Source organism: Onychostruthus taczanowskii, unplaced genomic scaffold (assembly GCF_017590055.1).
Source record: "Onychostruthus taczanowskii isolate IOZ18803 unplaced genomic scaffold, ASM1759005v1 scaffold16, whole genome shotgun sequence".
Lineage (NCBI taxonomy): Eukaryota > Metazoa > Chordata > Aves > Passeriformes > Passeridae > Onychostruthus > Onychostruthus taczanowskii.
The window spans coordinates 6,035,033-6,049,451 of NW_024498795.1; the positions used below are offsets into that span (position 1 = coordinate 6,035,033).

Consider the following 14,419-nt stretch of genomic DNA (forward strand, 5'->3'; position numbering starts at 1 on the left):
TGCTTTATGCTCACTCTGAAAGTAGTAAAAATATTCGCTTTCTAGCTCTAATGCCACTTGTGCTCTCACACACTGCCAAATCACCTGTCAACATTTGCAGCATGCAAGAGGTCCTCACACCACACACAATGAACCACCCCCACTCTGACTGAGCTGTGGGAGACCATCAAAGCCACATTTATGACACCACAGAGCAAAATTCAGGCTGTGTTTTGCCTGCAGAAATAATTCAAGTCATTGATAGATGGTGTTGTGCCACTGTCTCTGAATCACCAGGACAACTACTGCCACTCAAAAAAAGGCAGCTATAAAGAGCTGTGGACATGTCATCAGTCAGTCTTTTCCTGAAAATGGAGAAGGTTAAAAAACAAAGAAAGAAAAAGTTCACAACTCAGGATAATTCCTATCGAGCTTTAAACTGGGCTCAAGTAATTGAGGCCTCTTCTATGAAACAAAATTAAAAGTCCCAGAGTTCAACAAAGTAAATTTTAAAAGGACAGAGATAAATTTTCCTGCCCTAGAAACACGGCCCTGAGACTCCCTGTTTGCTACAATATTCCTCAGCTGGCAAAATGGAAAGCTGGCAGCCACCCAACGTATTCAAACAAAACATTGTAATTAAAAGCTACTTAGGGCACCATGAACCAAAATATATGCTAATAAAAACATCATTAACTAACTTGCGAGGAGACTCTTCTTAGGGGAGGGAATCTTTGCTAATAACAACATAATTGTTGGGCATGTAAGTCCCAAAGTCTACAACAATTCAAAGCTAATGGGGAAACGTGCGATAGGAGGGGGAAAAGTGACATTTGGGAAATACTGGTGTGGAGGGAAGGTGACTGTGAAAAAAAAAATAAAGCGAGTTAGTTGGATAGCACACCAACACAAAGCAACCAGGTCCACAGAGACCAGTCCTTATGCACAGAAGATAGGGGGATTTTGTTTGCCAGCTTGTTTCTTTCTAGTCAAGAAAAAGGGAAAGAAAAAAAAAAAACCAAGATAAAAGGATTAAGAAGCTCTCTCTTCTTTTATAATCATGTACTCTGTGAATTTTTCACCACAAGCCACCTACCCCTCTCCAGGGTCCCCTCCTAAGAAGCACGCTCAGCATTCACCCCCATCAGGGATACAATAGAAAAGCTTTTAATCTCCATTTTCTGCTGCATTATTGTCACTCTGCAGCATTGACTCCAAGCTTGCAGTTTCCCAGAGAAAATCATGAACAGGGAAATGAAAACTCATTAAAAAGGACAAACTCATGAACAAGGATCACGGAAGTGCCACTACTGTTGTTTCTGCCTGCATGCTCTACCATGGTTAAGCTTTGAGCTCAACTTCCATGGCATAAGTGAGGCCTCATTTAAATCTCAGCCCAGGGCTCTTCTGCTCCACATCAGCACACTGGCACAGCTGGGAAAGCACAGGGCACCCCAACTCCAGAGTAAGCAGAAGCCTGTGCTTGGTCTTGCATTTAGGAGAGAGAAGCCAAATGAAGGCAATGTTGAAAGAGCAGAGTCCTAAATACTGCTCTCAGACTGACAGAACTGCCAGGCTTCAGCAGTGGAACACAAAGCCTCGACAAAAATTGCAAAGAACAAGGAAAGGACAATTCTCAAAGCAGAAACAACATTCAGAAGACATTTATTAGTACACTGTGAAAACAGCAATAGGCCCAGAAGGTGGGATAGGCTGGAAATGTTGGGTCATCATTGTTGTTCAGAGGATAACCAGAAAAGATTTAACAGCGGGAGACATTTTTCTTAAATCAGAAGGAGGAACACAAAACAAAGCAACCAAAAATCCCTGATTAAAGTGAGTAAGGTATTGAGAAGCATCATAGGTTTAGCTGCAATGTAAAACAGGAATGTTCTAGGACAGCGAATGACCTGGACCAGTATGGACCTCACCTTGGGAAACCTGTCTGCCTCCATAGCTTGCACTCAACACCAATGAACTTGGTTTACTATATCACTACACTTTCCTAGTCCTAGTGAAAGACTGGGAATATAATGCGCAAACACAGAATAAAAAGATGGTCCCTGGACTAATTCGTGATCACTAATTAATGAAAACCTTTAACATGCTGTATCTGTAATAAATTCTAAGCAATCTAACAAAGTTTGTGGTGCTCACTGGTCACCACAGTTTCACACACACACACGAAAAAAGGGAAAGCAGATGTTTGAAAAATGGTGAGCTAAAAAAATTGAGAGGAAACATAAGGGACTATTTGGGAAGGATGAATTTTGTGTCCAAGAGTCAGAGAACAGTCACAGATTTCCTGCCTCAAATGAGGCATCGTTTGTTTCAGAAGATATGTAAATATGAATATTACTATTCACCTAATTTTAGAGGGCTTTGAGAGTTCTTAGACTAAGTAGGAAAATAGACAATCTTGATATAAGTATTAATCCAACTGAGTTTTGTTTGTAAAGTGCTAAAAAGAAAAGAAAAAGCAAGGAAAGCAGGGTAGTAGAGGGAAAAGAGAGAAAATAAGCAAGGAAACTGAAACCATGGGAAAGCAAACCAAACTTTTGCTAGCTCTTGCAATAAATAGTCAGTTATCAGCTCCAGACCATGCAGAAATGGAACAAACAAGATTCAGGGGAAGGAATTAGGCTTCAAATATGTTTTTCAAGGTCCATTTTCCCATGACAAATAACTTACTGAATTGTTATGAGCCAACAGATTTCATCAGAGTCACTTTATCTCACACTGTATATTATAAATAAAAGCACAAACATTTCCTGCAATTAAAAGTAAAAATCTTCTTTGCCCACAATTCACATACAAAGTATGGAGAACACAGTAGGATGTATCAGGACAGACATCCAGTCTGTATAAGCATCACATTTTATCCCAACCTAATGTGAGCATAGCTACAATTTCCTATGAAGAGACACTGTGCCATTTCACAAGTTTTATGTTCTAGAAGTGTGCATAGGTTTTTCCATTTCTCAAGACAAACGTGGACATACATTAAGAGAAACCTACAGCTCTACAGTCTAGAGTCTAGTACTGCACTACTGTCACTGAGGCTATTAAAAGGAAAAAAAAAATCAACCAGACTTACATACAGTCCAGAGGAACTAATGTCCAAAAATCCGTTATGGTTTTGAGTTTTTTGTTTTGAAAAGTCAGAGGAAAAGCTGCTCAATCTGAGCAATTCGCTTCATAATCTTGAGAAAAATCAAGATAAAAACCCAAAGTGGTTCAGGTGGTAATTTCTTACAATATAAATACCACTGGCAGACACAGGCCATGCCCATATTGACTGTCCCAATCCAAGAAAACCCCGGAGTCACCACCTAAGTTCAGACCACCCAGCCCATGGGCTGCAAGTCAAAGCCTTTCCAATGCCAATGAGAGCTGCCACACACAAGCTTGATGAAACCAGAGGGGAACTGGATGTTGCTGGGGCACTGCTCAAGCTGTCTTGGGGAAGGTGGGTGACATTTCTCACCATGGTTTGGGGTTTTTTTAGGTAAGTGATATGGTCAGCCTGTCTCTGCATTTTTGCCATCCATGGTAAGGGAACCTGAATACTTGGTGCCTGCTGGCCACCTGCATTGCAGAGCCTCACAAAGATTCAGGAGGTCGATACTTACAAAGTTCTGAAGATGAAAGGTTTAGAAAAAGTACATCAACACATTAAGAGAGACCAGGATCATGAAAGCATTCTGCAAACTAATACTCACCCGTTCCTGACCAGCTGTGTCCCAGATCAGAAATTTATGAAGCTCGTTCCCACATGGCACAGTTTTAGTCATGAAGGATGCTCTAGAAATAAGGAAGACAACATTTTTAACATAATTGACACTCTGAATATATAACCTGTAGACCTAAGTGAGTTCTTCTGGATTCGAATGCATTTGGGGAAAACTCCAAACCTTGATAAAATACCTGCAGAAGTCTCCCTTTTCTCAGACAGGACATATACAACTTATAGATGTACTTTTTTAAAAGAAGGAAAAAGAAGGGAAAAGCCTCTGAAGTTCAGTTCAGTTCATGGGTCCAGGAACACAAATGTTCCTGCCACTCACACTTGGCTTCTGCTGCTTGTTAGTTCCATCTTCTTGGTGGCACAGACCTGAGAGAAAGGCAACAGACAACATTGTGTGCCACTTTTCACTTTAACATATGACACTGGATCACCAGGGAACAGAAAAGTCACCTGCTGAAGTGCACATAGCAAACAAATGCAAAAAAGTTGTTCTCCCTTTCAGCTGGGATGAAGAAGTCTTCATAGTTTCTTTTATTTTCCAGAGGAAATGAAATAGGTCTATATTTTCAAAGTTTTTTCTTTTAGGAAATAAGGTTACAAATTTATAGGCTTTTTCTGTATTACAGCAGTTAATTTGAAAGCTGGTAGAGAGACTGCCAAACTCTGGCAGATTTCTATTTTTCCCATCCTATCTGGGTATTGCTGAACCATTTTTGTTGTGGTAACATTTTTCCTGGCTCATAAAGATGCACTGGATACAATGCATGGTCGTTACAAAAGCACCGAATGACATCAAATGACATATGACTGAACAAAACATTTCCTGAGAATGATATAGCAGAGTTCTCCCCTACAGCCATCTGCAAATTGCTTGAATTTAACAATGCAGCATTGTTTATGAAAATACTAACTAAGGGGGAAAAAAAGGCAGCATTTCTTTGGTTGTTTTCAGGGTGTGTTCACTCAGTTGTCACACTCCTTCCCAAACAAATAAGCAACACTTCACAGCTTCAAAAAAGGGAAATGTATAGATCCACAGTGGCTACTGTTGATTCAAGGATTATATATTTGAAATAGTTGAATAATTTGAAAGAAAAAAAACACTTATCTGTGCAGACAAATAATATCACCTGTGTGAAGCTAGCTAGCTATCTTTTAATCTCCCAATGGAAAAAACAAAATCCCTTTAGTTTTCATAATTATGATAAGAGAGGAAAATTGTTTTCCAAATTGAGCAGAAGGCATTTACTTAGCAACAACAACTACTTGGGGAAAAAGGCTGCTAACGGTTTAGAAGTAAGAAAAACCCACTCAAGTTGCCATCAATTCTTTCACTGCAAACAAGTCTTCAGCCAGCAATTTTATTCATGACATGCTTCCTTTCTCTCTGTCCATTTTTCTCTATTCTCATTCAGGAATCCAAAATTGTCCTGGAACTTCTACGTGCAGCTTCCAGCTGAGACTCCTCCATGAGGCAGAGCTTCAGAAGGTACTGTCCAACCCTCTGAACAACACACAGCAGTCAATACCAATCCTTCACAGATGACTTAAAACACCTCTGACACACATGCCAGATCAGCCCTTTCCCCCCAGATTACTCCTTTCTGTACATTCCGTAATAGCTTCCTTTCCCACAAGAGATCCATAACTTCAAAAATTTTCCAAGTCGCATTGGACTTGGAAAATCTGTCCCTGAGATATTAAAAGAAAAAGAAAAATCTGACTTAAAATCTACTACAGGACTATTAGGATTCTGATGGTATGATACATGGAAGCCTAGCAGTTTTTAAAGAAGTGATATAAATTAATTATACTTAGTTTAAATTGCATTGCTCCTATTTTAACAAAGGAAAATGGGACACATCCTAAACTTAGACAAAAGCACATCCACATGGGGAAACAGACACTGTCCATGTTCCAGCCTAGCCTACCAGGATACTCAACAGAAGTATTTTAAGGGCTTCTCATGGTCTTCCTGCCATTACTAAACTATGGGATGACCTGATCATTGTGCAGGTCACAGCCTCTTGGGTTGTGGGGCTTTGGTTTTTGTCAAGAGCTTCCCACTTTAGACTGTTTTGGATGTAGGACCTCTGGACTTAAATCACTCAAGGGTCAGATTTGAAACCTCACTGACCAGTGAAAAGCAAAGTGGTATTTTGTGTGGTACTTACCCAATAGTAGGACTAATATTATGATCAAAGTGGTCCTGGACAAACCGACAAACGATGCTCGATTTCCCAACCCCAGTATCCTGAAAATCAAAGAAAGCATGACAGTGAGTCAATGAACTCATATCCAGGAGACCCTAGATGTCAATACTCCACTTGATTTATTTTCAAGAATTAATACTTGATTCTTTCTTCTTCTCCTGTGGCAAGCGGGGCACGTTACACATTTCGGAAGAAAACTAAGGACACGGCTTATCCATTTCAAACATCAGCATTACAAGTGAATCTCCCTGGCCCTCTTCCCAGGACTCCCTTCTCTCCAAGCCCTCTATTTTATTTTATTATAGTGGATTTATATTCCTGTTGCAAGGACTGCAGTCCATCCAGCAGAGCCATTTACTTGTACAAGCAAACCCTGTGCTTTCCAACACATGGTGCATTACACAGCAGAGCCAGAGAAACAATTTCATTCAGGCCTGTTGCACAGCCAGCCCAAGCAAGCTTCCAAAACAGAATAATACCAACATTTTAGCACACTGACAGCACTGACTTAGTGAAAATAACCTTTTCATGGCAAGACAAACTACCCACTTAGTGGAAACTTTGCAGAGGCTTTGGGTGGTTTTGAAAAGGTAGGAATGCAAAGATCTGGATGCCCAGAGATGTGTAGCTCTCCCTGTGCATGCCATGGTCTGCAGTGCATTACTTTAAAGGCAACACAGCTTACTTTCTACACTGCAACATGGCAGGCTGATTCCATTTGCAGGAAGAGTCTTTTTTTTTTTTTTCTTTCAACATACCAAATCAGCAGGGAAAAATAACAGCAGTACAATACTGAAATAAAATTCAAAATAACCTGAAGCGGCAGGATAAAATTTGAAATTATACAGAAATATTATTTGGGTATCTAAGATATAAACAACTTCCCAAAAATGCAACATTTTTCAGTCTGTCTGTTTTTGCCAAAAGCCTTGGATGGTAGGTAGAACTTAAATTATACAGGAAGAGGAGTAACATTATCACTGTGTCTTCCACAGAATTACGAAGAGCCTCCTTAGAGACAAAAAGGATGCCAGGAAATCAATACTGACCTTTCCAAGGCATTAACAATGACAGCCCAGGGTCCAATCTAACTCATTAAACAGTCAATGGAAAGTTTTCTATTAATTTCATTGAAGTGATTGCAGAACTACCAGATTGTACCTGGTAGCTCCATTTGTATCCACATTTTAAGATGACTAATTTACACAACAGTCTTGAAAAATGCCAAGATAAGACAATACAGTTTGTTAACAGCACGACACACATAACTATATATTAAAAAAATAGAAAAGCAGCTTTTGCCCACACATAACTTCGTATTAAAAATAGCACTTCTGCCTCTCCTATAATCAGTTTTGCAATATGTTATCTTCTTTTTGAGTAAGAAAGAAAAATAATGCCTGTATTTACATTTCCTTCCACCATGCTTACATGAAACTGTATTGTCACGCCAGTCTTTATAGACAGCACTTATTAGAAAACCATCATTTAAACTCTCATATTTAATTCAAAGCTGTCCTTAGTCAGCTTAAAAGCCATAATAAATGCTCATGTTGCACAGACAGTTGTTTGTATCTACTCTGCTCAATCAATAAGAAAAAAAGACCAAAGAGAGGAGCAGTGTTTAAAAACAGCCCTGTAGCCTTTGATCAATAGCAGTAACACATCCTGTTACTATTCCCAAATTTTGCCTTCATTATCGATTCCAGCTGACATCATTGTATAATTACTACACCAGGATAGCAGAACACGCTAAAAAAAAAAAAAAAAAAAAAAAAAAAAAAATTAAAAAACCCCTCTGCCCTGAAATTGAGGATCTAATTATTTTTCCAGATTTTAAGTGGTGTAGAGAAACTAGAATTACCACCCACTGGTTGCAAGGAATTAAATTTCTCTCTTGTGGGGACAGCGTTTCTGCCACGGTGTTCAGAACTAGGCATTGACTCTGGTGACCCGATGATGCTTCAGTTTCATCTGCTTCCCCCAGCTCCCCTGAGGAGTCACTCAGAATGCAACTGCAATTACAAGAGGAGCCAGGGTCTCTGGCAGGGACGTGACATCCACAAGCATGGATTACAGCTTAGCTCATTTTCCTGGAACCTCTTCATCTTTCAGTTCGCGGCTCTTACTAATGTTTCATGATAACGTTAAAAGGACCTTTCAAAGTTCCTATTGCTTTCACATCTCACAATGAGCACAGTCAAACTTAAGCATATGCCAGGCACACCAACAGCCCTCCAGAAGCTTAAAGGCATTCTTACACTCTGCTCCTGGGATTGCTTGCACTACACCAAGAGGGATAAATACCCCCCTCGAGTAACTGGAGTGAAACCAATGGACTTGGACCACAAGTGAACCTGTTCCTAGGACGAGCACTGCTGCAACCAGTGGCTGGTGCTTTCCAGGAGCCAGGCACTTTATTGCCTGGGGGGGTTCAGTTGAAACAAGCACTCCCAGCTTCCCTTTTGTTGCCTGGAGGATGCAAACCATCGGAGTATAATTAGAGCACAGAGGGGAAGGAAGTAACATAGAAAAAGCTTCCTACTTAAGGCAGTGATTATCATTCCATCATGGGATTTAAAACTACCTAGACAGTCCCTGTCACAGAAAACTGTACTGACATCCATCAATCAAGACATTCATCTGCCTGAAAGCAAAGCAAATCATGGCATATGAACATTATACAACAACTCGAAAACAGCTAGAGACCTTAACTTTTACCAACAACTGGGAACTATCTTTCAAGTCTCTCACAGACGACAAGGAAAGCAGAGTTGTTGTTTCAAAGAAGTAGAAAAAACGTTTTTTTCTCATCAGTGCATTGATATTGAACCTTCCTGCTAAGGCTGTATAAACCTTTCCTGCAACCATTTGCTTTGTACTTTACTACATAGTCCTTCTCTACACAAACCTATTTTTCTAACATCTGATGGGGATGATCTCCCTTGTTTTGTTCTTTTTTCTTCAAAGGATTATAGCAGATTTATCAAGCCACGTGCTTGGGTAACATTCAGGCATACAGAAGATTTATTTTTCCAGTTCTCAGAGTTCCTTTATTACACCCTCTAATCTGTTTTTCTGTTTTGTTTTACTTGATGTTGGTGTACCTATAACATCAAATATACACAAAGGTATAACACCTTGGCTTATGCAAAAGGTGACGGTGGCACTGAGCAGAGTGGATTGGATAAGTTTCAGAAACTGAGAACATGCCCTCGGGAGTTATGTTGCACTTCAAGGAACAGATCCTGCTATTCTTTGGAAAAACCCTCATTCACAGGAAACCCAAGGGCTTCAGCACTACAGTCACTGACTCATGATGATCAAGAGCATACCAATCCAGGAAACAAGTGGCAAGAAGTGAATAAATATAAAATAATTATTATCATTATTGAGAATCATGGTGTTCACAAATCACTCAAGGAACCAGCTACATGTTTCCCTTTATTCTTTTTCTTCTTCATAAGCCTCCTAGCACACTTACAAAATATCAGTTATAAACCACATTGTAGCAAGATAAGCAAAGTGGGTGGGGTAGGGAGGAAGGAAAGAAGCAGAAATGTAATTCACAGTTAAGTGAGCCACTATTAGTTTGCCAGAATAAGTAGCTACAGCTTCAGAATGTCCCCTGGTCAGCAAAATGGATTAAAAAATCTGAAACTGTATCAGACGTTTCTGATAAATACAAGGAACCAACGTAAGCATGACTAATTCCAGACTTTTACCCTTTAACCCCGGAAAACGCATTCTCTGTTCTTCCAAAATCCCTTAGCAGCAGATTTAGGTGTGAGGATTTTAAGAGCACCAGAATGGAGAGCAGAATGCCACAGAAAACAGTGTCTCCACCCCCGCTCCTGCTCCCAGGGAACCACCCCACTTGGCTCTCATTACTGTAAAGGAGATGAGACTGTATTTCAGGCTAGCAGCATTACAGGATGCTGGCAACTCATTTGTAGGCAAGCAACAACTGAGCTGCTTCTGGCTGATTTGCAGCAGCTTACAGGGAGATTTAAAAAAATGAAATAAATAAAGCAGAAAAAATATGAGCAATATATTAAAAAAGAAAACCATTTTCCCATTACAAATAGGCATTTGGTATATTCCTCTGTCTATTGTTCCAAACACATTTGTCCCAGCAGAAAAAGCTAATGCACAAAAATTTAGTTCTTTAATTTAAATCTGGATGTCCCATTTATACCTTTGCACATAGGGCCTGGTCCTCCAAGCACTTTTCCAAACTGGAGGGAGCTATAGTACCCTGTAAACACATCCCTGATTAGGCTGTTAGTCTGTAGCCTTGATATTATAATAGCTTTTAACAGACTGAGGGTCCAGCTCTATTGTGCAGAGTAACAAATCTCTTCATGTAATTTTTTTTTTACATGTGAAATTGAATAAATGTTAGATTCTCAAAAAAAAATCCACACATATCATGACTGATGACTAAACAGCAGCCCTATAATCTTGCACAATGCTGCAAGAGCTTTTTTAGTCTCGACTATGCAGAGTCTTTCTCTGCTATGTTAATACACAGGGTTTCCTAAGTATGTGTAAAATTAGATAAACCATACAAAAATCCTTTATGACTCTAGGAATTTGAAAATACAAACAAAACAAGAACACTAGACAGCACTTCACACGAGGAAATGGTACCCTAAGAATGAACACACTGAAGAAACTGCCTTCTGTCCTTCTACTTGCAAAGTAAGGACAAAAAAAGAAAAAAAGAACATCTGGCTTGTAACCACCACAGATCTCATGACTAACTTCCCATTTCAGCTTTAAAGGAAGGTTGAGACACCCTGGAGACAGGCACCACAAAAATCTGCATTAAGAAGCAATGGAGAACTGACCTCTGTATAAACAGGGATCCCACACACAGCTCCTTCAGAAGGAAGTTTTCTCATCAACTTGGACAAAGCCAGGATTCAATCAAATTTAAAATCTGAAGTTCTAAAAATGTTTAAAAATTAAAAATGCCTGTCCGTTCACAACATTCCTCACAATAACTGAGTCACTGAGATATCAGCTACAGACAGGTCTCATTAAATCTGACAGGGTTTAACATGAGTTAGTCTTACAGATCAAAAGAAGAATGAGCCCTAGCAACCTGGAGAGTATAAATACTAAGTGCTCAAAAATCCCCAGGCAAAGTAGATGTTATTTCAGTAATCATATGAGAAACATTTGGACCTACAAGTCTTTATCCTTTCCCACATGCCAGAAACTGATCCCACAGCTCATGTGGCTTCCATCAAATTCAGCAGAACTTCCCTGCACCTCACAGCAGGGATGCATCTGCTCCTCAGAGCCCATTTGTGCCAGGCTCCCCAAAAGCTGAGCAGCCAACCACCCTGACCTGAGCAAAAGCACCACAAGCATTTGGTGGCCGAACCCTTCCTCTGAGGAGCCCTGATCAAGAGAAAAAGAGTGAGACCAATGCAGTCAGGGCTAATTCAGTGTAACCCCCAGGAAACCTCTCATGGCAAAGCTTTTTCATCAGGTATAGGGCTGGAATTACAAAGCTGCTCACACTGATGGAACTCAGGGTTTCAGCCAGAGAGCAGTACCAGAGCCCACCAGCAACCTGTTCTGAAGCTTTCTACAGACAGGTTAGCATCAAGAAATACAATTAAAGGCATGCACCAGAAACATCCGTGATCAAATTTGTCTGTAACAATTCTCTCCGTGTACTGTCCAGTGTGATAATAGCACCTTCTGTCTTCCTTCAAATAACAAACAAAAAAAAAAAAAAAAAAAAAAAAAAAAAAAAAACCCAAAAAAAAAAAAAAAAAAAAAAAAAAAAAAAAAAACAAAAAACCCAAACAAAAAAAAAAAAACAAAAACAAAAACAAAATCAAACAAATAAAACCAAAACAAACAAACAACCCCCCCAGGCTTGATGAAACGTACAGCACTGGGGTGCAGTCAAAAAGCTGCCTCACTCTCCTGGAAGAGGATCTGCTCAGAGAGGAAGCTGGCTGCTCCTCATTGTTAAGAGAAGCAACTATTCCTGGCTCCCTGTTACATATTCACACCACCGGACACTCTTGGCTGATTCATCCCTAAGTGAAAAATAACAGAGGAGCCAGTTTATGCTCAAGATTTCCCAAGTTAAATTCCACCTTTTGTAACTCTGATTTGATTCCTGCCAGTGCTAGTGCAGAGAGGAAGGAGAGGTCCTTGTCTTGTTCTGAGCAGAGCTTTCACTGTTGAGGCATTAAAGATGTACAGATGAAGACACTTGAATTGGTATGAAGTTACCAAAAAGGAGAAAACTGTCCTTTGTTATCAATGCATTTGGTATTTTATATACCAAAAACAGGCACTGAAAACCTTTGCAACTGGCCAGGCAAACCTGGGGTAAAAAGACAGAATTTAAACTTTAGGGGAAGAAAAATAATCAATGAGTCACAAAAAAAAAAAAAAAAAAAAAAAAAAAAAAAAAAAAACCACAAATGCAGAGAGACCATTCATTCCAGTAGCTCTGTAAAGCACAGCTGGTTTTGACTTGGCAAATCAGCTTCTCCACATTTGAACAGCTCTTCTTTCCACTGCCAGAATTGGCCACGCTTTCGTTTTTGATTTACAGTTGAATCACCCTGGCCCATTCCCATTACCCTCAGCAGGACTTTGATGGAATCTGGAAATTCACAGCAGTGTAATCGCATCTCAGAGCTGCTAAATGGTTTGCATTTCATTAGCTATCATCAAACAAATTGCAAGGCCTGCGCTGTAAAGTATCGCTGGGCTTTAGCAGAAATGTAAGCTCAGCTCTGGTCGAGCCTGGTGGCCAAGAGGAATGTCACTCCTTGGGCACGGTCAGGCATGCAGCACTGAGACACCCAACCTGCATTTTGAATGCTTTCAGAGTTGCCAGCTCTTAACCCAAAGGCATGTGACATCCTAAGGCTGAGCACAGGATAATGGCTGTCTTTTAAATTTCAATGGAGGCAAAAAAGCAACAAGCTGAAAAATAAATTAAAGCTTCGCAATTTGCAGCCTGCTTCAGTCCTCTGTGCCCGCCTTCAACATTTGAATCATTACTCTGCTGATCAAACGCAGGTAGCATTGCAATACTTTCCATGTCTTACTAATCCACTTACAGCTGCTCTGGAAGGCTGTGACAGGCAGCTTGAAGAGCATCTGAAACTGCCTTTGGATTTTTATCAACTGCATGAACATACAAGGAAGAGCTATGCACAACAGATTCCTGATGGCAGTTTCCAAGGGCAGTATTTTAATCCAAGCATGACTCTGCCCAATAAACTTTTTGCTATCCTTAAACACATCCTTTGCCCTTCCCTGTGTTTGGGTATCACTTTCAGTTGTCTGAAACTGCTGTAAGGAGAAATACCTTGCAGGAGACCAAGGTTCAGACACCCCTGGGACTGAATTGAATCTGCCAAGCGTCAGGCTTGTCCCAGGGAAAACGAAGCCGTGCAGTGTGGAGTGGTGTCTAGGAAGAAGTGCAGAAAGTTTCCCGCCTTTATTCAGTTTTTCCACCTGCAAGATGTATCAAGTGGGCAAAGCTATCACTGCATAACTGCACAGATGAAAATAGAAGAGCAGCTCTTAGACTCACACACTGGCTCTCAGCTGCTTCACCAAGACAAAACTGCCTGAGGCTTCAGCTGAACCAAAGGGCCGCAGGTACAGGCGCTCTGAATCCTCACTTCCGCAGTCAAAATATTGCAGGCATCTCATTCAGGACACTAATGATTTCTGTAAATTCCAAATTAAAATGTCATGGCCTTATACCACCAGTGATCTTCAAGGAATTTCTGCAAAGATCTGGGAGATACTCATATGCAAAGCAAATTTGTGAAAGGGAAGAATTAGGACCAGAGTTGGCTCCCAGAAGTGTAATTTTGCTGTCATGCACTTTCCTGAGTGAAGGGTACTTGCCAAATGAACAACACTCACACTGAATATTGGAACCCAGCTGCCCATGACCCAGCACAAACACATGGATCTCACTGCAACTCTGTTTTGAGAGGGAGGATGGCTGCCACTGGCCTTCTCTGGTGGGTTTACCCTGGCTGGATTCTGCAGTGTCTCACTTCAGCAGGAACCACCACAGTTCTTCTGGTCATCTGTCCCTGTGTGAATTTTACACGAAAATCCCTATTTGCATTTCCTTTTGTTACATTCCCTTCTTTAAACTCACAATATATGGCAGTAAAGGTGTCTTTTAAGTCAGTTGGTACATTACTCCCCCTAAGTTAGGATGACCTATGCCAACTCCCACACAGTAAAAATCCCTGCACATCATTTCTAACTGCTTTCAGGCCAACAGTGCTGTTGCAGAGCACAAATCAGCTACAGAATCAGACTTCTTCCTCTGGAGCACATTAGAATTATATTAATTCCCTCTACACACAAAAGTGCAGCACTTGTTCTACCCACAATGAGGTCAGTCCTGTTATATCAGAATGTAATCCTTCCTCCTAGTGCTGCAAGGACTGCATTTGGCACA

General features: G+C 40.4%; 1 protein-coding gene across 2 annotated transcripts in view; it reads right to left on the reverse strand.

Moving 5' to 3' along the window:
- The window catches only part of RAB31 (RAB31, member RAS oncogene family), a 57,511-nt gene that overhangs the window by 24,185 nt on the left and 18,907 nt on the right, over positions 1–14,419 (reverse strand). For both annotated transcript variants that reach the window (XM_041399317.1, XM_041399318.1), the window contains exons 2-3: positions 5,902–5,981; positions 3,702–3,783 (exon numbers count right to left, since the gene is read on the reverse strand). In XM_041399317.1, coding sequence (XP_041255251.1) covers positions 3,702–3,783; positions 5,902–5,981 — 162 coding nt within the window. The remainder of the gene's footprint in view (positions 1–3,701; positions 3,784–5,901; positions 5,982–14,419) is intronic.